Source organism: Camelus ferus, chromosome 10 (genome assembly GCF_009834535.1).
Source record: "Camelus ferus isolate YT-003-E chromosome 10, BCGSAC_Cfer_1.0, whole genome shotgun sequence".
In the NCBI taxonomy this organism is placed as follows: domain Eukaryota; kingdom Metazoa; phylum Chordata; class Mammalia; order Artiodactyla; family Camelidae; genus Camelus; species Camelus ferus.
The window spans coordinates 69388735-69412312 of NC_045705.1; the positions used below are offsets into that span (position 1 = coordinate 69388735).

Consider the following 23578-nt stretch of genomic DNA (forward strand, 5'->3'; position numbering starts at 1 on the left):
CAGGGAGACACGAGGAGAATCCCCGGCAGTGAGGAGAGGCGAGGTGACGAGGGGCAGCGCCTTTATCCTTCAGAAGGAAAACCATTCGAATCTGGAATGGCACGAAATTGAGCCCATCTGAAAATCAGAGAGTCTTTTCGCGTACAAGAGTTTATACTCTTTCTTTTTTTGGTCATTACTTGAATACATGTCCCGGCAGAACGAAGGCAAAGGCTCAGCTAACACAGCCCCAGGGAGGGGTCACCCAGGACGACAGGTGCACACGGGGAGTCCAGACAGGGGCAGACCGCCGGAGGGCTCTGGAGAGAGTGGGGCGGGTCCCAGGGACACAGAAGGGACAAGGCGACAGGATGATGCCGTGCTAAAGAAGACGGAGTTCCTCTCCCACAAGAAGAGAAGAAAGGCAAGTGAACACCGTGACCCTCCTATTAACCTAAAACGTGTCATTACTTTCAACAACTGATGGAGCTGGTAAAACAGGACCCACGGGGCTGGGGTGTTGGGAAGAAGACCCGTCTTCTCACGGGTCTGGAAAGACGGGCTGGAGTCCTGGCTCCCTCCTCGGGCGGCGGGGTGGGGGCGACAGCGAACACTTAACGTTCTTATAACGACTTAATGCTTCCTGCTGGTTTTTAACTTTCAGATCCAACCTACAGACAGAAGCTGGAAGGCTTAAATATGGACAACAATGTAACAAAGAGTCGAGGGATACTGTCCAAAATTTAGGGAAGAGAGGAGTTTGAGTTCAATACTTTGTACTGGCCTGGAATGAAAAAGGAATATGAAAAGGAATCCTCACACATGCACAGCCGATTGCGGTGCTGTGCACCCGAAAGCAACACAACACTGTAAGCCAGCTATGCCTCGATTAAAAAGGAGAGAGGAGTTTGAGGATGCTATTTAAAGGTAATCCACAGACCACAGTAACTATTCAAAACTGGGGAGAGGCGCAGTACAATGCCAAGAGCCTGATCTTTTACACTAAGAACCCGTGATGCTTGGCACTGCTAGATTAAGAAATAACGGGGCTGTCGGAGAGTTAGGGACATAACCACCAGAGGAATGGGGCACACACAGGTAAAGGGTTCCTCTGCCACGTGGGGGTGCGCGGATGAGGCTGGGGAGACGCTGGAAGACGACACTTTCCTTCCATCCCCAGCCCTGCCTGGTGTTTTGGTTAAGTTAATCACCTGTTTTACTACATACATGTGGCACTTGGATCAAAATCTGCGAAGGGAGGGAAAACGCTGGCCTGACAGTGAATAAGGAGCAGGTCCCCTGGGCAGTCAGACAGTGAAGGGGACAGAGTGTGGACCAGCGCGGAGGCGGCCCCCCCGGGGCAGCGGGCGTCGCGGGGAGGGCAGAGCTGCTCAGACTCCCGCGATGAACTGAATGAGGAAAGGTGGGAGGAAGGGGAGGAGGGCTCCAGCTCTTCCACGGGTGTGCTGTTCACTGTGATGCAGAGAAGAACATTTTGGGGGGAGAAACTGTCACAGGCTCAGGCAGGGGGCACATTCCTGGGGCTCTGCCTCGTGCACCCAGAGACCTGGCCCCCAGCTGCCAAACACACAAACACGCGTGGTCACGGTGGGAGAGGCAGGTGGCAGGGACACGCGGTTGGGGTGACTCCTAACCCTGCCTGTGCCTGGAGGGCCACCTCACTCTTCCTTGGTTTCAAAAAATTACAAAACCAATACATACTTGGAAAGATTAAAAATGCAGAAATGTATCAAACAAAAAGCAAAACCACCCCTAAGCCCCACCCCAAAGGACCTGCCCCGAGGGCTCCGCTGAGAACCAGCCCCAGCCATCAATTAAGAGAGAGGAAAAAACCCGAGTGTGTTTCCTGAAGGATCCAGCCAGCGAACATTCCCAGAGACGGAGCCCTCTTTTTCTAGTCTAAGAAATAATACAAAACATAACAACATAAAATGATGGTGGAAGAAGAATGGGGAGAAATCAACGCTTCTTACCATTCAGTTCTTACTACCTACACACTGAGGCAGCCTTCTGGAACATTAAGTCAGGGTTTCAAAGCAAAGCCAGCTACCCACACGCGCATTCGCAGCTCAGCATCCCTCTGGATTTATATAGCACCTGCTTCCACGGGGCTGCAAGCACTAAACACGTATTTTCTCATTCATTCTTACACGAGCACCACTGGGGATATGGCTTGAGTCGGAAGTGTGATCTCCGCTTTGCAAACTGGGTCAGGGGTCAGGGACGGAAGCACAGAGAGGGACAGCGAGCTGGCCACAGTCACACAGGGACTTAGCTGGAAAGTCAGCTAGAAAACTTAGGAAGCTATATTTTCAAGGGCTTTCAAAGGCTTCAGATACTATATCCACGGGCTTCTGTGTTCAGAGTCCACCTCTGGAAAGATTCTCAGGAAACCGGTAACAGAGGTCCTCTCCGGGAGGGGATCTTGGGGGAGGACGAGAGGAACGCGGACTCTTCATGCTGAACAATTTACTGCGCATTTTGAACTTTTAACCCTGTGTATCTATTTCCAATTACCAATTTTAAAAGATACAAAAATTGTGCTATGATGTTTGGAAGCCGTGAAAATTAGAAGCCACGGAGAGCGGATGTTCAGCCGGTGAACGGGCATGATTTGCCACCCTTTTAATTCAATCTCTGAGAGCAAATTGGTCTCCCCGAGGGAGAGGCGTAATGAGATCCTGCACCTCCTCAGACCCTTTCCGGAGCTGTCTGTGCGCACGTGCCTCCTGTGGGTGACGGGCTGCCTGTGCAGCTCGCTGCCGGCAGGGGCTGCGTCTGACGCCCACTTGCCTCTGGGTGCTCCTCTCTGCAAAACCCAAGGGAAGGGGCGCCCCTCGCTCTCCCTCAGCCCCACACCCAGTGCCTTGGTCAGTCCCATCCATTCCAGCTTCGCCCCATCCCTGAATCCACCCACCTCCATCCCCCCGCCTCCTCCCCGAGCCGGGACCCCCGGCTCTGCCACGGTCTCGCCCTTCAGTCTGTTTCCCTGCAGCAAAGTGAACCAGATCCTGTCACTCTTCTGCTTAAAGCCCACCGGTCTCCCCGACTCCAGGTGTGAAAAACCAGAGCCCCCCCACGAAGCCCCACGTCTTCTCTGACGCTGGGCTCTCTGCTCTCCCGGGAGGGAAGGCTCTCTCTACCCCAGTGCTCTCACGCTTGCTGGGTCCTCGTCAGCCTTCAGGTTTCAGCTCAAAAGCCACCTCCCCAGAGAGCCCTTCCCCGGCTCCCTCACCCGCCCAGGGGGCTGCCTGGCGGCTCTGCTGCCTCGTCTCAGAGCAAAACCGCGAGGAGGGGCTGTTCTGGCTTATTTGTCAACCCTGCTGTTATCTTCACGAGTTAGACTTCAAATCTACTTGAGGTCAGAGGCCGGGCTTGTCCTGTTTGCCTCTGTATCCTTAGCTTCCTGAATAGTTAGGTTTTGGTGAATACTGGTTACATAGATGGATAAACAGATGAGTGGAGGCGATGAATGGATGGAGAGATGAGTGCATAGGCGGGTGGATGGATGGCTGGATGAGTGGGTGAAGGGGTGGATGGATAGATGGATGGACAGGTGGATGGCTGAGTAGGTGGATGGCTGGGAAGATAGCTGGCTGGCTGGCTGACTGGCTGAGTGGACAGGTAGTTGGGTGGATGGATGTGGCTGGCTGGCTGGCTGGCTGGCTGGCAGGCTGGGTGAACAGACGGATGGCGTCTGGTCAGCCGAGGGTGAGACCCTGCCTCTCCCAGACAGACTCCCACTGGACCCCGTGATTCTGAGGCTGGGAGTCTGAGTTAAGGGCAGTGAGAACCTGAGATCCCATCCCTGTGTTGAGAAGTGTTTTTAAAAACGGCACTGAAGCATCTGTGTAGGAGTGGCCCCAGGCTCCCTGCCTCCTGACCTTGGCCACGCGTCCACATTTCTAGGTGCTTCTCTCACGTGCGGGCTGGGTGGGGGGAAGGGAATCTGAGGAGGGAACTGGCTGGAGCAACCAGACATACTCATCAAGGGACGGCGTGTTTCCACCCTCCCGCTCTTCAGCCGAGTTCTCTGAGCGAAGGTTTTGCATTGAGGGGAGACACCTTCTGCCTGATTCAGACACTGTCTCCGCTGAGTCTCGCCTCCCATCGCATCTTCTTTCATTACACCTGCCCCGGCAACGGTGCCACCTCAGCCACAAGCCTCCTGCCCAGAACGTCCGTCACCCCACCGCCACCGCAGGCCATCGGCCCAGGGGCTTGGCGCAGCCCCCAGGGCTCTGCGTCCCACTAGGCCACGTCTCACGTGAACTCTGAAGCGGACTAACGAGCGGCTGGCTGGCGTGCGCCCGCAGAGGGCACGCAAGCCCCTTGGACACTTTCTGCTGCTCGCCCAGAGGAGCCAGAGGTCAGCCTCTCACTGCAGCATCCGCCCAGAGCCTCGCCCACCAGCCGCCTGGGTGAGGACGGCATGGGGGGGCCACAGGCCCCCTCCCCGGCCGCCCCCCGTTGTCTCTGCAAGCTCGCAGGCTGGGTAAGACAGCTCCCCGCAGGCTGACCCCTGCTCCCCTGTAGGCTCGGAGGTCCTGCGCTAACCGGGGTAACGTCATGGGTCCGTCCTCCTGATGTGCTTTGTGGGGTGATGGCACCGTCTCGACGGGGTATCTGGGCTCTCATCCTCACCAGCTTTCCTCAGTCCCAGGCGAGTGCCTCGGCCGGCCTCGGGCCGTAACATCTTCACCTTGGAAGACAGGGCAGAGGGCACAGGCTCTGTATTCCGATAGCCTCAGACACTGGCTGGTCAAGGCCAGGTCCTTAACTTGGCCCTCCTCCCTCCTCTGTGTGTCCTCCTGCATGCGGGAAATGACACCCGTTTTCCAGGTTGTGGGGGGGCTGGCGGTCAGCAGCGGCAGGAGGTGAACGAGCAGCGTGGTCACGGCTCTGGTCTGTTTCACGGCAGCACCTCATCACGTGAGGCCCACGGCTTGTGGATTCCCTCACGTGGGAAAGTGGGGCTGGCTCCTGAGTGCGGTCGAGGCCAGAGCTTTTACCATTTGTTTAGAATCTACCAGCTGACCCAGGTGTGGCCAAATGTCCCCCTCCTCCGTGGTCCTGGGTCCTGCCACTGGCCAGGTGGTAGGTACCCAAGGAGAACCCAAGGCTTTGTCTGGGACCAAGCCGGAAACAGATCTGGTGGGGTCTTGGGAGGTCACCAGTACAACCTTCCACAGCATTCTGGTGGGACAACGCCCACCCTGCTTGACTTCCTCTGATGACGGGGTGCTCACCACCTTCAGAGACCGCTCCGTTCTACTGCTGAACAGCCACGACGGCTCCCCATGCCCTCAGTCGGCCGAGCCGCAGTGGGCATCCTGGTGTGCTCTGGTCCTGCTCTCAACCACACGACACGTGGTCCAGGCAGCCTGGCCCTGGGGTCCTCTCTTTCCAGCTCAGTCAAGCCAGGTTTCTCAACGGCTCCACTGTGGGGAAGCAGCCCCGAACACATAGCCGCCCATTTTAAGGACTCAGTGTGTGAGCACACCCACCCTCAGACACACACATGCTGGGGGTGGCCTGCTGGCTGCTCTCTGCTGACAACGGATCTCGTGCAGAGACGGCTTTGCAAAAGCCACGGCCTGTGGGTGAGCCACCGCCTGGACCCTTCCAGGTTTCAGAGGCCCCCTGCACCTAAAGCCCCCCTCCCAGCCTGGACATCCCTGCAAGTCACCATGGCAACAGCTCTCAGGCTCTCTCCGAGCCTCAGGCTCCCCCCACCACCCCAGCCAGGACGGAAGCAAATATGACAGGGCGCTGACCGTGACCGTGTGCCCAGGGTCCACTTTGACAGGCAGCCTCCTGCTAAGGCAGAAATGACTCATCTGACCCAAATAAAGCAGAAGCCGGGGTCACGCATGGCTCCCTGGGAGCCATCAGCCTCTGAGCACACTTTCGGGGCTGTGCTGGTGGCCAGGCTACAGATCACAACATGGGCTTTTAAGGTCAGAAAATGGGCAATTTTAGCAAGAACTGGAGGGCCTGCAAAAGAGGACCATGACTCCCCTCCTCCTGTTACAGCACATCTTGTTTATGACAGAAAGGTGGATGGGACAGGTCTACGCTGAAACAGGTCACCAGCAGTTCCACACCCAGGCGTGCACCCGGAAGGGTTGGAAACGGGTGTTCCCAAAACTACCAGCACACGCTTGGCCACAGCAGCACGTTTACAGCAGCCCCAGGTGAAAGGGACACAGCGTCCGAGCAGTCGTCGACAGACGGCTGGGTGCACAAAGCACGGTCCATCCGTTCAATGGGAGATTATTCAGCCTCCAAAAAGGACGGACATTCTGACACAGGCTGCCATGTGGGTGAGCCTTGAGGACGTGATGCTCAGTGAAAGAAGCCAGTCACAAAAGGATCAATACCGGACGACTGCACGCACAGGAGGTCCCTAGAGACGTCACATTCCTAGAGACAGAACGTCGGATGGTGGGCGCCAGAGGCTGGGGGAGGGGAGCGAGTGCTTCATGGGGACAGAGTTTCAGTTTGGGAAAACAGAGAGAGTTCTGGGGATGGATGGTGTGACAGCTGCACAAAAATACGAGTGTACTTAATGCCCCTGACCATACACGGCAGATGGTTATGAGAGCAAAGGTTGTGTTATTCATGCTTTACCACAATAAAAAAGTTAGAGGGAAGAAATGAATGAGGCACTGACACATGCTACGGCGCGGATGAACCTTGGAAATGTTATTCCAAGTAAAGACGCCGTTCGCAGAGAACCGCGTGTGGTGGGACTCCAGGTCTAGGAAATGTCTGCAACGGGCACGTTCATAGACAGGCTGGTGGCTGCTGGGGCTGGGGAGGGACTGCTTCACGGGTGACGGAGGGGGGTGATGGAGGTGCATTGGAACTAGATAAAGGTGACTGTCACACAGTATCGTGAAAGTGCTGAGTGCCACTGAATTGTGCACTTTAAGATGGTAATTTTAGGTTATGTAAATTTTTAACTCGGCAAAACAAATACAGGAGACCACATTCGATCCCTTGGCAGGCAGAGGAGAGTTAAGACCCCACTGGGAGTCTGGGGAGAAGCCAGGGCAGCGTGTCCAGATCCTTCCCCAGCGCAGAGCTTCTCAGGGGGAGAGGGGTGAGTGAGATTCTCAGAATGGGCCCCACAGATGGCTGCCCAGCCCGGGATGGGCAGGCAGCCTGCATGTCCCTTCCTCTTCTGCACCCCAGGCCGACCCCCAGTGAGCTCCCTGCCCAGGAAGAACACTCCTGTCTGAAATGGGGCGCCTGCCGCTTCCCCAGCAGGACCTGGCCTGCCTCCGCCTCCCCCTGCGTTAAAATATGGAGGTGCAGGAGACCCGAGGACTGCCTCCCTGTGTCACACGAGTGTGGCTTCTGCAGGAAAATTCGGACCCGCGCCCCACGCCGCATCACCGAGGGCACGAGGCCCTCTGCGCGAACCAAACAAGCCCCTCCGGAAAGAGCCAGAGGGCAAACCCGCCACTCTTCAAAGCGCCGCCTGCTTGGCGTCACAGGGATGGGCCTTCCTTGTACGAAACCTCCTGACCCAGAGCAGGAATGGGTGTGGGAAACGCAAACGGGGCGGAGATCCGGAGGGCGTCCTAATATCCCCGGGGGAGGCGCTGCTGCCTCGAGGCTCCCGTGGCCAAGCGCCGTCATCTTCACCATTTGTACTCCTTCCCCCCAAACATGCCAGGCTTTCCTTCTCCTCCCCAAAAGGCAGCCCTCTCCCTTGGCCACCCCACAAGTGAGCTCCACCCTGACCCCAAACCGCAGGCGGCACAGAGACCACCTCTCAGGCAGGTCCTCTGAAAGACGTGGCTTCTATGATCCTAGCTCGTGCTCAGAGGTGACGGGGGATGCACAGGGGAAGCAAGCCAAGGGGCCTGAGCGCTCCGAGCAGGATGGTCCAGGGCTTTGGTGGCACAGACAAGCGTCTGTGACCGGAGGGGGCCTGGCAGAGAAGACCCACATCTTACCTGGACGCATCAAAGCTGTCATAGGAGCCCACCGTGTAGTGCCGGAAAAGTTTCTTGCTGCGGTCTGCTCGCGTTTCTGCACAGAGAGGGAAGAGAGACACGGTTTAGGAAGGCCCGGGCCCTGAACGCGGAAACCACGCGAGGCCGGCCCGGCCCCTCATTTATCTGACCTACGACGTGTGAGACCTGCTCTCCTGGGGAAAGATCTGGGAGGAAGATGAGGTCTCGCTCAGTGATCTAACTGTGCAAACTCGGGAGCGCAGAGGAACCTCCAGGCTGACCAGCGCAGAGTCACGAGCCCCGTCCCGAAACGGAGGCAGAGTCCCGGGGTGCTCGGCTGCAGCGGGCGCAGAGTGAGGACCCTGCAAACAAGACAAGGCCGTGCAGGCCCGAGCTGGGCTCGCCGCAGCCTGCTGGGCACATGGCATCGGCTGGAATGCTGTTCTCATGGGACGCAGCTGAGCCTTCCAGCAAGTCTGGGAACCTGCGGGTGACTGCCTTTGTTGCCCTTGGGAGGAAAATGTTTATTGTTATTTTCCTGATTACAGTTGCTTCCTCCTAGAAAAAAAAACCCACAAACATGATTAACGTTCTTAATTAGGTCTGGGGCTTACTCCTCTTACTCAGCAGATTTCGACGTACGTTTCATGGGAAATGATACGAACAACGTAATTAGACTTAACAGGCAGCTCAGGGCTGGAGGGAGAGACCCACAGAAACACAATCCAAGCAGTACGGCAGCGTATGATTTACTGTTTAGACATTTTCCCCCAAAATAAAATCTCCTGGAGACTCTCTCCCCCAAACCCTGGAAAAAAAATACAGGGACAGGATGGGACTGGCGTCAGGAAGATCGCTCAGAACCTCATGCAAACTCCATGACCCTTCTGCTGTCAGTCCCTGGATCCCACATTCCAAGGTGAGCATGATTTCATCCACACCCAAACGCACATTTCCAGCCGAAGACTGAACACGGGCCAGGGTCCTGAGAAAGGTCTTGGCCTGACACCTCCTGGCTCCTTTCATGCGCAGTAGCTGTTGGTGCAGCAAAAACACAAGCTCCTTTTCCATATAGTGTGGTGTTGCCTTTGGGGACAGGGGTGGCAGCGATGTCCAGCCCAGGACTACATTTCCCAGCACCCCTTGCAGTCGGGCATGGTCATGTGACCAGCTCCCACCAATGGGATGTGAGCACCTTCCACTGAGGGCATGTGTGCCTTGAGTCCCTTCCAAGCTTGGCCTCTGTGGGAGCCAGGAGCTCTCCCTACCCAGGCCCTAGAGGGTCATGGGATCTGCAAGGATTCCTAGAAAATGCCTGGGCCTCTGTGAATGGGACTGTTCAAGTGAGCAACACACTTGTATGGTGGTGTTCCACCCTCCAGGGGTCTGCTTATTACAGCGGCTAACGCTGCCTTCACCCACCGGCGGCCGGATTCTCTGTGACGCGCTCCCACCTACCTCTGCCCCTTTCCCATTGCTCCACCTGAGGCTCCAACAATACGAAGGTCACAGTTCCCTGAAGGGCAACAACGTTTCCTCACACTGCCAACATCCCTGACATTAATTGAGCACCTACTGTGTACCAGGCCCTGTTCCAAGTGCCCCTCCTGTACACACTCATTGCCCCGTCACGACCCCCAGTCAGGAGGTGCGCGTGGCCCTCTGCACGTTCTGATGCAGGAAAACAGATGTGGGGCGTGAGAAGGGCCGTGTCCCAGGCTTCGGTTGAGCCCCTGGGGTGTGCGCCACCAGGCGTGGGTCCTTGGCTTCGTGCAGGAAGGAATTCAAGAGGGAGCCACGGTTGAGTTTAGGTAGATTTGTTCAGAGATACATTGAAAGGCAAGAGAAAGGCCATGAGGTGTGGGGACTGGGTGCTCAGTTTAAAAGTAGGTACACACTCCGTAGACAGAATGTGGGCCGTCTCCGAAGAGGGAGAGAGAGGGGTGGCCGCGAGGCGCACCGTGTTGCTGGTTTTTATGGGCTTGGTGGCTTCATGTGCTAATAAGTGGAAGGACCAGTCTAAGTAGCCTGGGGAAGGGGCTGGGAGTCCCAGGAAGTTGGCCATTTCCCACTCTTTGACCTTTTGTGGCCAGCCTCGGGACTGCCATGGCGCCTGTGGGCGTGTCATTCACCATGTTAATATATCACAATGGGCGTGTAATGAAGCTCCAGATCTGCTAGAAGTTAAACCTCCCACCACCCTGAGCCTCAAGGCCTCCTGGGGGTGGAACCTTTCACCATTTTGATGTTAATTGCTGTAGCGTTCCTTGAATGGCTGTGCCCTGCCCCCTTCCTGTCTCAGTTCCACCAAGTCCAGCCGGGAGTGGCCCCATTTGCTCCATTTCTCGCCACCCTTCCAATCCCTGCGCAGGACCTTGGTGTCCTCCCTGTGGAGTGAGCCACTTGCCTCTGCTCAGTGTGTTCCTGCCGTGAGACAGGATGGGACCAGGGAACTGTTGCTGGCATGTTTGCACCTGGACAAACATCTCCTAGAGCAACAGAATACAAAGAAACTTTAAGGGGCTAAAAATAGTGTGTGCAGTTGGGGCAAACTATAAACAATAAGATACAAAAAGGCCACAAACCAACTGCCACCTCTGAGGTGTTGGGAGCAGAAGCAGAAGACTGCACACAATCCTTGCACACGGCACCACCGAGGCGGTGGGCAGGCCACCTACGCCTCCCCTCGGGCCTGACCCACGGGTCTACCTCTACCCTCACCCCATTTAGGGACCAGCTTGCCCTCCTTGGAGATCGAGCAAGGGCACCTGTTACTTGCCTTCGCTCTCTCCTGCTGCAGCATGAGTCCCAGTAAAGCCCTGCCTGAATTTCTTGTCTGGCCTCTTATCAATATCTGTTGATTGAACAGTCCAGGAACCTGGCTGGTAACATCTTCATCCTCACTAACATTTATCAAGTCCTTCCCCTGGGGCCACCATTTGTGGCCGTCTGGGCTCATCCCCTCGTGGGTCACAGTGGCCCAGGGAGGGAGGTGAGGTGGCTGGACCCATTTCATGGATGGTGCCAATAAGGACTGCCCAGGCCAAGGTGCACTCCCCTCAACGGCAGGGGCAGGACAGATGCCTGGCTGGCAGGCGGGCTCCAGGCCGAGGCTGGGAGCCGGCAGGTCCCACCAGAGGCCCGGGAGAGGCCACGGCCCTGAGCTCTCTGCGGGGCTCTGAGGCGGGGACGTGGCTTTGTCTCTCTGGGTCACCTCCAGTGTCTGACTCCTGGCAGATGCCCAACGTCCAGGCTTGCTGACCTCGAATCTCAACAGTCCACTGTACATCAGCAAACAGATCCACGTCACACGCCGTCAGAGTGGCCGGAGTGCACTGGTCCTGCCACGCACCCAGACTGAACGTGCCCTGGTGCTCCGGGCCCTCCTTCCCAGCACCCTGTATCCCAGGCACGCTCAAGTCTAGTCACCATCGTCACGCCCACCTGAAGGCCAGGCCCTGGGCCCCAAGTGCAGGGATCACGAGATTCAGAGGGGCTGGGGCCCCAGCTCTGTTCCCTGGGGCTCAGAATCCCAGGGGTGGGGTGGGGTGAGGATAAGGTTACTGGAGGCTGACCTCTCGCAGGCTGGGCGGGGGGCCCCAGCAGTCCCTTGGCTGGGCCAGCCCTGTGACGCCCGTGTGGGGGCCACACGTGTGCCGGGTCCTGGAGGGATGAGTGGGGTCTGAGCCTCTTTGTGGGGCTGAGCAGGTAGCTCAGGAAGCCACTGAGTGACCCTGGGGACTGGCTGTTCATTGTCTTTATGACTCTGAATCACCTCGGTTGCTGAAGCCCCACTGGGCAGCTCCGTGCTGGTTGTCTGGGGAACCAGCGGGCTCTGAGGGCTGAGGTCAGAGGTTCCAGGTTTCGGGAGCTGAGAGTGTAGTCAGCGTGCGTGTGTGTGTGCATGCGTGTGCGTGCGTGTGTGCGTGCGTGTGTTCTGCGCACAAGTATTCACCAGAGGAAACACTGTTTCAGGAGGAGACTGCTCCTAGGCAGCCAGTGGTTGCCAGACCTTGGGATTTCACGGCCTAATAAAACTTTAAACAAAAGAGGGGCAGGTGTAGCCCACCATGAGGTATACCAACTATTTAATTTGACGTTAAAAACTACGGATTCCCCTCCACCAACACAATTATTTTAGAAGAGGAAGGGGGGCTTTTGGAGGCACGTCATCTCTGACTGCTTCGTGAAAAGCACCCCCACACAGGCCTCCCTTGCCCTCTGGCTTCCGGACACAGTCCTCCTTCTGCTCTGAGATGAGACCCCAAAGGGCAGGAAAGGGGTCCTAAGGGACACCATCGCCACCATCGTTCTCATCACCATTACTACCGTCATCATCTTCATCACAGCATCATCGTCACCATGTCACTGTCTTCATCACCACCAGCACCAGCACCAGCAGCTTTCCCTGGCCTAGGCTGAGAAGCAGACCACACGTGGCCTTCTCTGCCGTGTGAGCCAGGACGTCCCACATTTGGCTCCAGTCTAGCAGAGCTGGCTTTCTGGTAACCAAGACAAAGGGTCAAACAGCCTCTGCCTTGATTCTGTCTGGCTGTCCTTTCTACACTTGCCAGGACTCTTGGTTGCCAGAAAGCCAGCTCTGCTAGACTGGAGCCCATTTGCACCCTAAGGCCTTTGCACTTGCTAGATTCTTTCTGGAACATTCTTTCCCCGGCTCAAATTCTACCGCACTGCGACATCCCCAGCTCCAATAACACAGCGTGGCGCACAGGAGGTGCTCAAGCACTGTGGAACAGCTGAACAAAGGGCTGAAACCCACGCGCTCCTGGACGCTCTGTTGTTCCACTCTGCCATCGTGGCCCCTTCCTTCCCAGCTGGTGGTGGCCGGGGCATCTCCTTGGGTGTGACTGAGACAGCTGGGGACACGGCACAGAAGGTGGAGTGTAGTCCTGCCTGCTAAGGAGTGAAGCGGCCATCCTACAAACTGAGAAGCTGGGATCCTGGTCCCGCCCTTGGTGGTGATGACGTGTGACCTCATTGCTGCTCCGGGCCCTCATTTTCTCAACCATCAAGTCAGATGTTTGGACGAAATGACCCCAGAGGGATCAGTCTTCTCAACATGCCGCAGCCCCTCCGCCCACAATGTGACTAGGGGCTCACCCCTCCCCCAGGAGTGGGCAATAACGCAGGTTTAAGCTGATGTGCCCTGGGAGCTTTTCTCGGAGTATGGCCTAGAAAAATCTACACTGAGGGGAAAAAAAAAACCCCTAGAAATTCCATTCCATATACCTCTTGCGACTTGTGAAAGGGAGTGACAGATTGCATGACAAGCTTTAGATTGTCAGCTATTTAAAATAGCCTTTACGCAGCGCTGCTGGGAAGAGGATCCTGCACGGCTCGGCCAGGCAGCCAGGACGGGGCATCCGGGGAGATTCGAAGGACCTCTGAGCCGAGTGTGGCTGTTCCAGCAACAGAAATAAGAGAAGGAGTCTTCTCAAGGAAATTTACTAAGGCTCTGAAAGGCTGAGAAAGAAGTCAAAGGAGTGGGGAGGAGGTGGGCTAGAGGGGCAGGAGACGGCCCCAGGAGAGGGCGTGGACCCGCCGGCCCTTGCCCCCATGTGGGATGGTCCCCTCGCACATGAGATGCTGTGCATGGGGGCAGGGAAGGAAATTTGCATTGAGACAAGTAAAGGCGAGCTCGAGTCCTTGGAGCTGCCCAGCCCCCGGCAGGAAACAACCTCTCCAAGCCTCAGTTTCCTCGTCTGTAACATGGGACCAGCAGCAGAACTAACCTTAACGGCGCTGTGGTGAGGGTGGGACACTGTCACACGGCCAAGTCCCGTCCCAGCACCTGGCCCGGGCGGGCTGTGGGCCACTGCTGCTCCCCAGGGAGCCGTCTTGGTCTCTCCTGTTCACGCCCTTCTCTGGAAGCATCCTTCCGTCCCCGGAACAGGGGAAGACCCCAACCATATCTGTATATGGAAGCTCATGCCCTGGTCAGAGCCGCTCAGCTGGGCCCACCAGACCTCTTCCTGGGAATCTGGAATAGAAGTGGCCAGTCTCTGCTCCCTCGGGCACCAAGGCTGTCAGGGCAGGAGCACTTTGTGGGGGAGCAGGGACACAGGCAAGAGGCCTGGGGCATTGACGGTGCACGCAGGGCCCTGGGGAGACGGCCGAGCTGTCCTGACCCCCGACAAGTACTCCCGCAGCCCCTGCATCCAGAGCCTGCTTCCAGGGCTGGGGGCTGGGCCCCGCGCTCTGCCGTCGGGATCCAGGAGAGGCCCTGCACCCTCGCAGAGGAGGACATCTCTTCATTTGACCAGGCCATGGGGGTTCAGGTTTCCTCAACCATCAGAGCCCTGTCTTTTCTGTCGCTCTGGGTAGACTCTTGTTACCCCAGTAGACGGTGGTGGCCTCTCTGGATTTCAGCCCAGGGTCTGGCAGAGCGGCCGGCCCACCACGCTGGTGCTGCTGGCCGGGGCAGACCTGGACCGTCGCTGCCAGTCCCCACGTACTGGCATTTACCGTGACAACACACGCCCCGCAGGGTTCCAGACACCGCAGGGGCGGTAAGCCCTCAGTGACGTCCACTGGGGAAGCAGCGGGGCCCCACGTCTCCCCCTCCCTGATACAGAGCCTGAGCTGGCCGTGGTTCAAAGACGATGAAATGCTTCCAGGTCGCGCTGCCTCGGCTCATCCCAGCGATGGGCGGGGTGGGGCTCAGATACATCACACTCTTCCTTCCCCAAGTGCTGGGCCCCAAACTCGCTGTTTATCAACAACAAGCACAGAGACGTGGGGGAGTTGGGAGACCGCGGGTGGCATTACGGACGCCAGCTCCTCCTGTCCTCCCGCTGACCCTACCCCGGACTCTGCCGTGAGGCGAGCCACTTCCCTGGCAGCCAGCGCTTTGAGGTTCATCGATACTGTTTATCATCACGAGGACCAGGTGGCTTCCACGCTCCGTTAGCCTGCAAACCGTGATAAAGACCAGACCTTCGCTGACGTGTTCCCAGCACCCACAAGGCCAGTTGCCCATTTGTTAATCTTTTTTTTTCTTTCTTTTTAACGGAGGTGCTGGGGGTGGAACCCAGGACCTTGTGCAAGCTAAGCACGTGCTCTACTGCGGAGCTCTACCCCCCCCACCACCCGATACGTAAATCCTGACTTGGGAAAGCACGTCCGGCCACACCCTGGGCTGGCTATAAAGTTGTCCCAGGGGCCCCTCTGGGATGCGGAGTGCAGCCCACTCCACCCTGTGAGTCAGGAACCCTGTAAAAACTGACCCATTGATCACAGCGGGCCACCTGCCTCGGTGTTTGGGGTCTCAAGATGCTTTCTCAGTTTGGTGGGCACCTTCCTTCCCTCCATCCCCCGACCACTACGCCACAAGCCTTCAAGAGCAGACAAAGGGATGTGGGTCAGCCCCTCTGCTCACCGCGGGGGGAGGTTTTAAAACACGAAGGAAGAATTCCTTCATGGGAATTCTGCACAGGTTGGTCCAGAGAGCAAAATTATGTCAGTAAATGCAGTTCCAGCCCTGAAAGTCCATGAGAATGGCCCCAGGATCCTGGGCAGGTCACCACACCTGCTGGGCCTCCCTTTCCTCTGACCATCAGAGACGGAGCTGTTCTCTGAGGTCAGAGGTCATGGGGCCCCTGAGGTCAGGCCCCCAGCAGGGATGGGGCAGTTCGGACAGGGGGCAGTGGTCCCACGTGAGCTAAAGGTCTGTTGAAGTTCACTGTGTCCACGGCCAGCCCTGCCTGGGTCTTAGTGCTCAGAACCACCCCGAGATGACCACTGCCGCGGTCCCACTGCACAGACGGGGACACTGGAGCAGAGAGCAGTTAAAGGAAGGCCTCCCCATGTGCTTAGGGTTGAGCCTGGGGGAGGGGAGGTGCTGGCAGAGCCTGTCGGGGGAGGTGCCCGGGGTGGAGCCGGGAGGCAGAGGCAGGGGAGGGGAGAAGAGGGACTGAGACTGAGTCTGGTGACGCCCAAGGGCAGGACCGGCTCTCGGAGACCCAGGGAAGGAAGCCTGTCGGAGACAGTCTGCGTTTCCAAAGAGAGACGGGGACTCGGTGAGAAACGTCCCTGCAGGGAATTTGAGGGGGTGACTGTGGATCTGTGATTCGGAAGCATCCGTGCTGGGGCAGAGGGGAGGCCATTTCTCAGCTGGAGAGGTTTTCCAGGAGCCACCTTGACCTCTGCCTGAGGATACCCTTGCTGAGGCCACGAGAGGCCTGTGGGCGACAGTCAGCCAGGAGGCAGGGCCCCAGGCCTGCAGCCCCGGGGAGCCGGGTCCTGAGGACAACTGACCGTGCTGGGAGGGGCCCCCCTCAGGGCCTCCAGCTAAAGCACAGCCCGGTGACTCCAGGCCCACGAGACCCTGAGCACTGAGCCCAGGCGGGCCCACCTGCACTGCCGGCCCCCTGGAGCCGGGAGCTGCTGAACGGCTGGGGTCCAGAGCTGCGAACTGAGGTCACATGCTGTGCAGAACAGACGGGACAGAGCTGGGGTGACGGCTCTCTTCAGAGTTCTGTCTGTTTCTCTGAAAGGTGAGCCTCCATCCCACCAGAAGGAGAGACCAAGACAGGGACAGAGAGGGAGACAGACAGAGACAGAGACGGAGACACAGAGAAACGGAGACACAGAGAGACAGTGACAGAGACAGAGAGACATGTACAAAGAAAGATGGAGACACACAGAGAAAAAGATAACAAAGCTCAGAGAGAGAACACACAGCAGTACAGAGAGACAGAGACACAGAGATACACAGAGACAGGGAGACAGAGACACAGAGAGAGAGACGGGGATACAGAGGAGGGAAAGTGGTCCCTGAATGCCCCCCAGCTCCCCTCCGTCCCGGCCCCTCCCTGTTGGCGTTATCTGTGGCCCCTCACCCTAAAGAGGCAGAAACGGCAGAGGGGACCCCTAAGAGGGCAGGAGCCCCCTCCCTCATCACGGCAGTGTTTTCTGAGCTTCCTCGGATCCCAGCTGAGCTGGACAGGACCAGGCTGGTCCGCGAGGTGGCGCTTCCCGCCCTGTCACAGGGCGCTGGGCAGCCCAACTCCCACCCCCGGCTCCGCATCCACACGCCTCCCTCCCATTCGGGCTCCTGTGATCTCTGGCGGGTTTTAAATCCAACACTGTTCGGGCTACACCCAGGCTGGTGTGCCAAATGCAGGATTGGAGCCACAAGGAGGAAAGAAATTACCGATGGGGATGAGGACAGAAATAACTTTTCTTTTTTAAAACCAAAGATGTCGTTGGGCTCCTTGCAAAAGCGGAGAGACACGGTGGGGGGGGGGGGAGAAGCCGGCAGTCTGGGGTGCGGGGTGGGGTCGGCAGAGCCATGGGGGTGCTGGCAGAGGTCTCCGCGCTCAGCATCATCTCCTACTCGGGTCAGACACCAGCTGGCGAGTCCGGGGGCAAACCACTGAGAAGGGCTGGCGGAGCCTGGGCAGGGTGGGGGCAGAGGCGGGGAGCGCTGAGCACTGAGCTTGCAGCCTGCACAGCCAGCTGCACCCCTGTGGGCCACGGCGCTGCGCTGACAGGGGCCATCCCACCGCCAGGGCACAAAGGTCAGGGCCTCACCTCCGAGGATCACTGGCCGAGGGGCCGGACTGATTTGAAGCCCCTTCTCACTCTCGCGTCACCGCAGCCTGGGTCACCTGTTCAATCATATCAGCTGTGGATCCCTGACCCAGCACCTTCCCGGTACCGGGTGGTACTGGCGGTTCCAGGGAGGGGCGGGAAACAGGGACCCGGCTCTCCAAACGCACACAGACTTCACCCCACGACCCCTAAGGAGGGGGTCAGCCCCCCGTGGCTGCTGGAACCAATCACCCCCAAGCCACCGGCCCAGAGCCACAGAAGCGTATGGCCCTGCAGCTCAGACTCCAATGGCTCTCGGGGGCTCTGGCCACGATGCGGGCGGGGCTCGGGCCAGCGGAGGCTCCAGGGGAATCTGCTCCTTCTCCAGCTTCTCAAGGCTCCTACCCCTTCCCCGGCCACCCAAGCCAGCAACGGCGCGTCAAGTCCTCAGATCCTGATTCTGAAGTCTGTGCCACCCCCTTTCCACGTTTAAGGCTCCTGGGGATGACACGAAGCCCTCCCTCTGGATAACCCAGAAGCATCTCCCACCTTAAAGCCAGCCGACCGGCAACCTTCAGTCCATCTGTGACCTTCCTTGCCCTCTGCCATGTGTTCAGACACATTCATTCACCTGTTCCAGGGATTAGGGCGTGGGCACCTTAGGCCGTCACCACCCAACACAGCTGCAAAGAGACCATGCCTATAGGATAGTGCACGGGGGCAAAACTTGCTCAGAAATCTGTTTCAGCCCTTCCTAATTAAGGAGCTCAGAATCTTGCTTTCAGCTCAAAAACTACCCAAAGGGTGAAGGAGAAGTGGTTCTCCAGGCAGTGGACTTCCTTGTTTACAGGTACAAGACGGAGCTCAGTTCAGTTTCCGACTCTGTAGAATCATGTTGAGGCCCAGGCGAGGGCTGGTTCCTTCCACCCTCGTCCCCTCCTCTGTGCGACGAGATAAATGGTTTGCTCTGTGCCCCTAGCCCGTGCACAAGGATTTCTCCTGCAGAATGACAGCCCCGGGGCCGCATTCTCTCCCTGGAAGGACGCTGCTTCCCAGTCAGAGAAGCCGCCTCTGTGGTGGTCTGCAGCACCGGCCAGCAACAGTCATGGCTTCTATGTGCTCCCTCTGCCCCCTCAGCACGTGCGCACACGTGTGGGGTGTCAGCAGCCCTGTCCTCCCTTCTCACCCAGCGCTGGGAAAACCAGCCCTGTGCTCACACAGCGGGGTACGGACGTGCTCTGAACTCCCTGGATGGGCACGGGTGTGTGGGCACGGGGCGTGCCGGCCGTCACCAGCCCTGCGGGGCACATGTCGGCCAGTCCCCACTCTGGCACATTTGAGCGCCAAATCTACAGACTCCAAAGACAAACGGCGAAGGAAGACGTGCCAGCACGTGGCTGATTTCCTTTCCCGTGATGGACAGAGAGCACTTCAGAGGGCTGGGCACTCCCCTGGCGGCTGGTTTTTCCCCTTAGTTATCACGGTCAGCTGCTGGTTGTGCTGTGAGAGGACAGGAAACTCCTGGGGAATTAGCGGTGGTTGCCTCTCTGTGTGGACGGAGTGTGGCTTGTGTAACCGTAACTTCCTTCCCACCGGGCGCAGCTGCGAAGCCCTCAGGGAGCCCGAGGGGCCGCAGGGTTCGGGCGCCGACCAGCCGAGGCCCACCAGCACCAGCTCCACCTTCTCAGCCTCGGGAGAGACGAGCCCGTGTACCAGGTGGCTAAGTGCGCCCAGGTGCGAGGGCTGAGGCCACGGCTCAGCTGAGGTGCTTGGTCAATGGTGAGAAGGCAGGAGGACCCGAAGGGAGGGAGGCCAGCCTCCCAGAGCAGGCCTTGAGGACGAGGACGAGGACAAGGATGAAGCCGGGGAGTCGGGGGTGAGGAGCTGACCCCAGATGCATCATTGCCACTGTCATCGTCCTGATCTGTGGACACCTGTCACCTGCCGTCACCATCACAGGTAACATCAAGTGCCCACACACTCTTTTCTAAATGCAAAACACACGAGCTCCTCTGCTGGCAGCAGCACCCTCTGCCGTACAGGTGAGAGCTAGAGGGGCTCAATGCCAGCCCAGGTGATGCAGCCCCGAAGCCGGTTGTCCTAACCACCGCCCCGCACCGCCCGGCACACCTGGGAGCAGAGCCCGCTCTGCCCTGTGCCGAGGTGGCCTTCCTCTGACAAGCACTCTCTGTCGATCACGCAACACCTGTTTCCAAGCACCGGCACCCTTCCCTCCAGGGGACTGGGTGGCCAAGAACGCCACTTCCCCAGCCTCTGCCCAGGAGTGGCCACGTGACCGGGCCTTGGCCAATGAAATGGGAGCAGGCGTCTGCTGGGAGGGGCTTCCCTTCCCCAAACCAGGCCGCCCAACGGGGAGAGCTGAGGACCCGCAGGAGGAAGGAGCCGGGTCTGGCCCCGCCTTCCTGTTGGGCGGGACAAGGAAAGCCCGGTGTGTTTAGGCAGCATTCCCGAGGGTTCTGTCTCTGGAAGCCAACCCAGCACCTTCCCGACTGCAAAGCCAACAGCTCCATGAGACAGGCGCTATTGCTACGGGGAGGAAACTGAGGCACAGAGAGGTTAAGTGATGGTCCCAAGTCACACAGCCCTCAGGGGAAGGACTGGCTTTCAGGTAGCTCTCCTAATGCCTCTGCTGTAATCGGACGGCAACTGCAGGAGGCTTGCCTGCTCTACCAGGAGAAAACCAGATGCGGCTGGACAGGATCCAAGGTGCCCAGCTCGCGAGCGGCGGAGCTGCGGCCCTAGCCCAGCTCCAGGACCCCAGGGGATGCTGTGCGCTTGACTGCATCCTCCCCTTGACTTTATCAAAGGACAAACCTTGAAGATGAATTGTTCCTGTAGAACATGCTTTACGATGCTGTACTTGAAAGTTACCAGGGAACGCAGGAAACCTGGGTCCCAGGCTTTTGGGATGAGGACCCCCATTTGAGGATGAGTGGGACTTGCCCAAGACCACGGTGCGGGGGTCCACCTCCCGACACACGGCTCCTCGCTCGCTCAGCGGACGCCTCCTGCCCAGGCACCCGGCGCTTGTGACCGGGGGTCAGAAGCTCTGTGCTCCCACCATCGCTCCGGGTCCTGCCAAGCGAGGCTGGGGCACCACTGGCGGGAGATGAGTAAGCTTGGTTCCTGGCTGTAGTTCCCCATCTCCACTCTCCCAAATTGGCTGGACAAATGAATAAAGCTGCTGGCTGTCAACGAATTGGTTTCTACTCTGCAGTAATTAGAATCTTAAAAAGAAAAGAAAAAAAAAAAAAAAAGCAGCCCAGGCGGCTCAGTGGAAGCCTTTATAGCAACACCTGGAGCCAGACAGGCAGCTCGAGTGGAACTCACAGTAAAGGGGGGACGGAGCCCAGACTGCAGTCATCGCCAAGCTTGGCCAGAGCGGCCGCGCCAAGGGGGTCCAGCTCAGGAGTGCTCAGCAGCCGGTGGACGCCGACACGCCCTGGCCCAGCGGCCCAGGGCTGGGGTGACAGCGGTGGAGGGGCAGGGGGTTCGAAAACACGTGAGGACCTGGAGGAGGCTTTCCCAGCACGGGATCCACCAGCTAGGCCCAGAGGGAGCAGAAGCCCCCTCCTCTCTCTGTCCTTCCGGGATCTCGGGACCCACCCTCGCTTCACTTCCCCAGCACAGGCCCCTCCAGCACCATGACCACACCCTAGAGAGCGCCTCCTCTCAGGCCCCACTAGACCCCCGCCTTTCCCCGCCGATGGCAGCACCTCACACAGACCAAGGCGCAGGGACCTCCATTGCAGCGCTGCTACCTGGAGCACCTCTCTCCATCCTTACAACGCCCCTCCCTCGAGGCCGGGTTCCGGTTATCCACCCTCTGGCACGACACCCCTGGGGAGGGGCCCAGAACCGTGCAGTGTGCTTGACGCCCAAGGGCACACGAGGGTGAGCAGCAGGGCTGGATTTCAACCCAGGAAGCGACTGGGAGAGTGAGGATTCTTGTTAGTTCCTTCAAATCTTTTTTAGGGACACTGGCAGCTGAAGCTTAGGAATTAGGACACAGAGGAAAAGAGACCTGTTGAGCTCCAGGAAACCGCCCTGATCGTGTGGGAAGACAGCTGCGTCTCCCTGCTTGGCAGCCAGGCAGTCAGGTCGTGGGCTGACCGCCGACCACGGTTCAGGATCAGGGGAGTAGCTTCCAGGTTCATCCCTGGAGGGATCACAGTGCGTGGGGGGAGGGTCAGATGGATCCCAAGGGCGCTAACAGATCACACAAAGGCCCACCCTGGCAGTGAGCTTACAAACGACGCCTGACCTCTTGGGCACTCATTCCCCGACACCCACCCCTGCCCCACAAAGATGTTACATGTCCCTAACAGACACCGGGGCTGGCAGGTGGGTGATGACCAGCAGGAGGGCCTGGGAGGGGTGGCTGCTGTCTCGACCATTCATGGCTAGTTTCTCTTTGCACACTTCAGCGTGACATCTTCGGGGCCCCATCAGGGAGAGGCGTCTTATCTGAGCAGGTCACTGAGCTCCCCAGCCGGAGCCCTGGCAAGCTAGCTGTGTCCTCTCTCCTCTGCTTCTGGGAGCGAGAGAAAGCAGTTGGTAACGACCTACTGCAGAAGTTGAAGAAAGCAATGCAATCTGAAAATGCATATGGTGTTTTCTTGTCTCAACGGCTGCAACACCAGAGCACACAGTCCACTCGATGTAAAAAAAACAACTAAAAATCAAACTAGCCATTCTTTCTTTGCAGGAGGGCAGGTTGGACAGGTGGGAGGCACACTGCACCCATCTCATTTGGGGGGAACTTTCCATATAGTTTTCCAGGGGGGAGAGAACACGCAAGAATCATGGACAAGCTATGCGTTTAAGTCACAGCGACTCACAAGGCAGCCGGCCGCCCTTGGAGTTTAACAGCAGTGCTTACTAGGAGTAGATGCCCGAGTTGGTCTTAAAACCCCCCTGAGCGCTCAAAGGGACTCCTGAGAACACAGAAAGGCTCCTGGGTCTCTAACAGCACCAGAGATGCCGGAGTCCTCCCCAGTGACTTGACGGCTGCCTTGATTCTCTCTGCTACCTCGGGAGCAGGAGAAAGCCGTTATGGAAACAATAGCCCTCCCGGCGAAGCACAACAACCAGAAATACAGTCCTCCTAAAACACACCCAGCGCAAAGAGATCGCCTACACAGCCAGCCACCCGGTCTCACCGAGCACCAGCGGGGCGGGCAGACCCCGCCGTCCACAGTCCCCGGCAAGTCAAGAACAAAGACTCAGCACACGGACCCACAGCAGGTTCGGGAGACGGCACTGTACCTCCAAAATGAACTTTCTTCTTGAACCGTGAATTCTCAGCCATCATCGCCAGCCTGGGTACGACCATCTCAGGCTGGTCCCGCGGCTTCTCCAGGTCCGCGAGGGGACCGAGTCCACGAGGCCCGCCTCATCTACTATTGTCTGTTAATCCAAGAGGAAAAAAGTTGCAGCCCTCCAGGCTCAGAATGGCAGAACAAAAGGGGGAAAAAAAATCAGAGGAAGAAGAAAGATGGCTCCGAGTGTTTAATCCACGGGGTGGTTCACAAATTTGACTTTTGGAGACTGCACGTCGGGATCGGCTGAAAATTCGGCTCTTTGACACAAGTTGTACGCTCCAGATTGGAGCCTGCATCCTTCCACTTCCCACTGCACTGGGGATGGGTTTTTTCCCCTAGTGCCGGTTTCCATGGCAACGCACCAGCCACTACTCTAAATAAGTACGGGCGAAGGACGCTGGAAGAACCGGCGCGTCGCGCACGCCATTAGCGGGGAGAGGAGAACGATTCAACCCGGCGCTTAGCACGGGGCCGGGGTAGCGCTCGCAGGCCGCTGTCGTCCTCGCCCCGAGGAACTGTGCTCTCATTTTGTCACACACGGTTTTTCTCAGTCTGAGCAGTCTCTGAGCCGTGCGTTCTGTGGGGTGGACGGCCGGGCAGCCAAGTCCATTTTGGCCCCACCACCTGGCTGAGCCAAGGCCGAAGGGGAGGGCAGCATCTCAATGAAGCTGGTCGTGGCTGAAGACTCCTGTTATGCCTTTCCGTGGT

At 58.1% G+C, this 23578-nt stretch overlaps 1 protein-coding gene across 1 annotated transcript in view; it reads right to left on the reverse strand.

Annotated features, from left to right (window-relative positions):
* SHANK2 (SH3 and multiple ankyrin repeat domains 2) overlaps positions 1–23578 on the reverse strand; it is a 499586-nt gene that overhangs the window by 164419 nt on the left and 311589 nt on the right. The window contains 1 exon segment of the mRNA XM_032490098.1: positions 7971–8046. Within this exon segment, the coding sequence (XP_032345989.1) occupies positions 7971–8046 (76 nt within the window).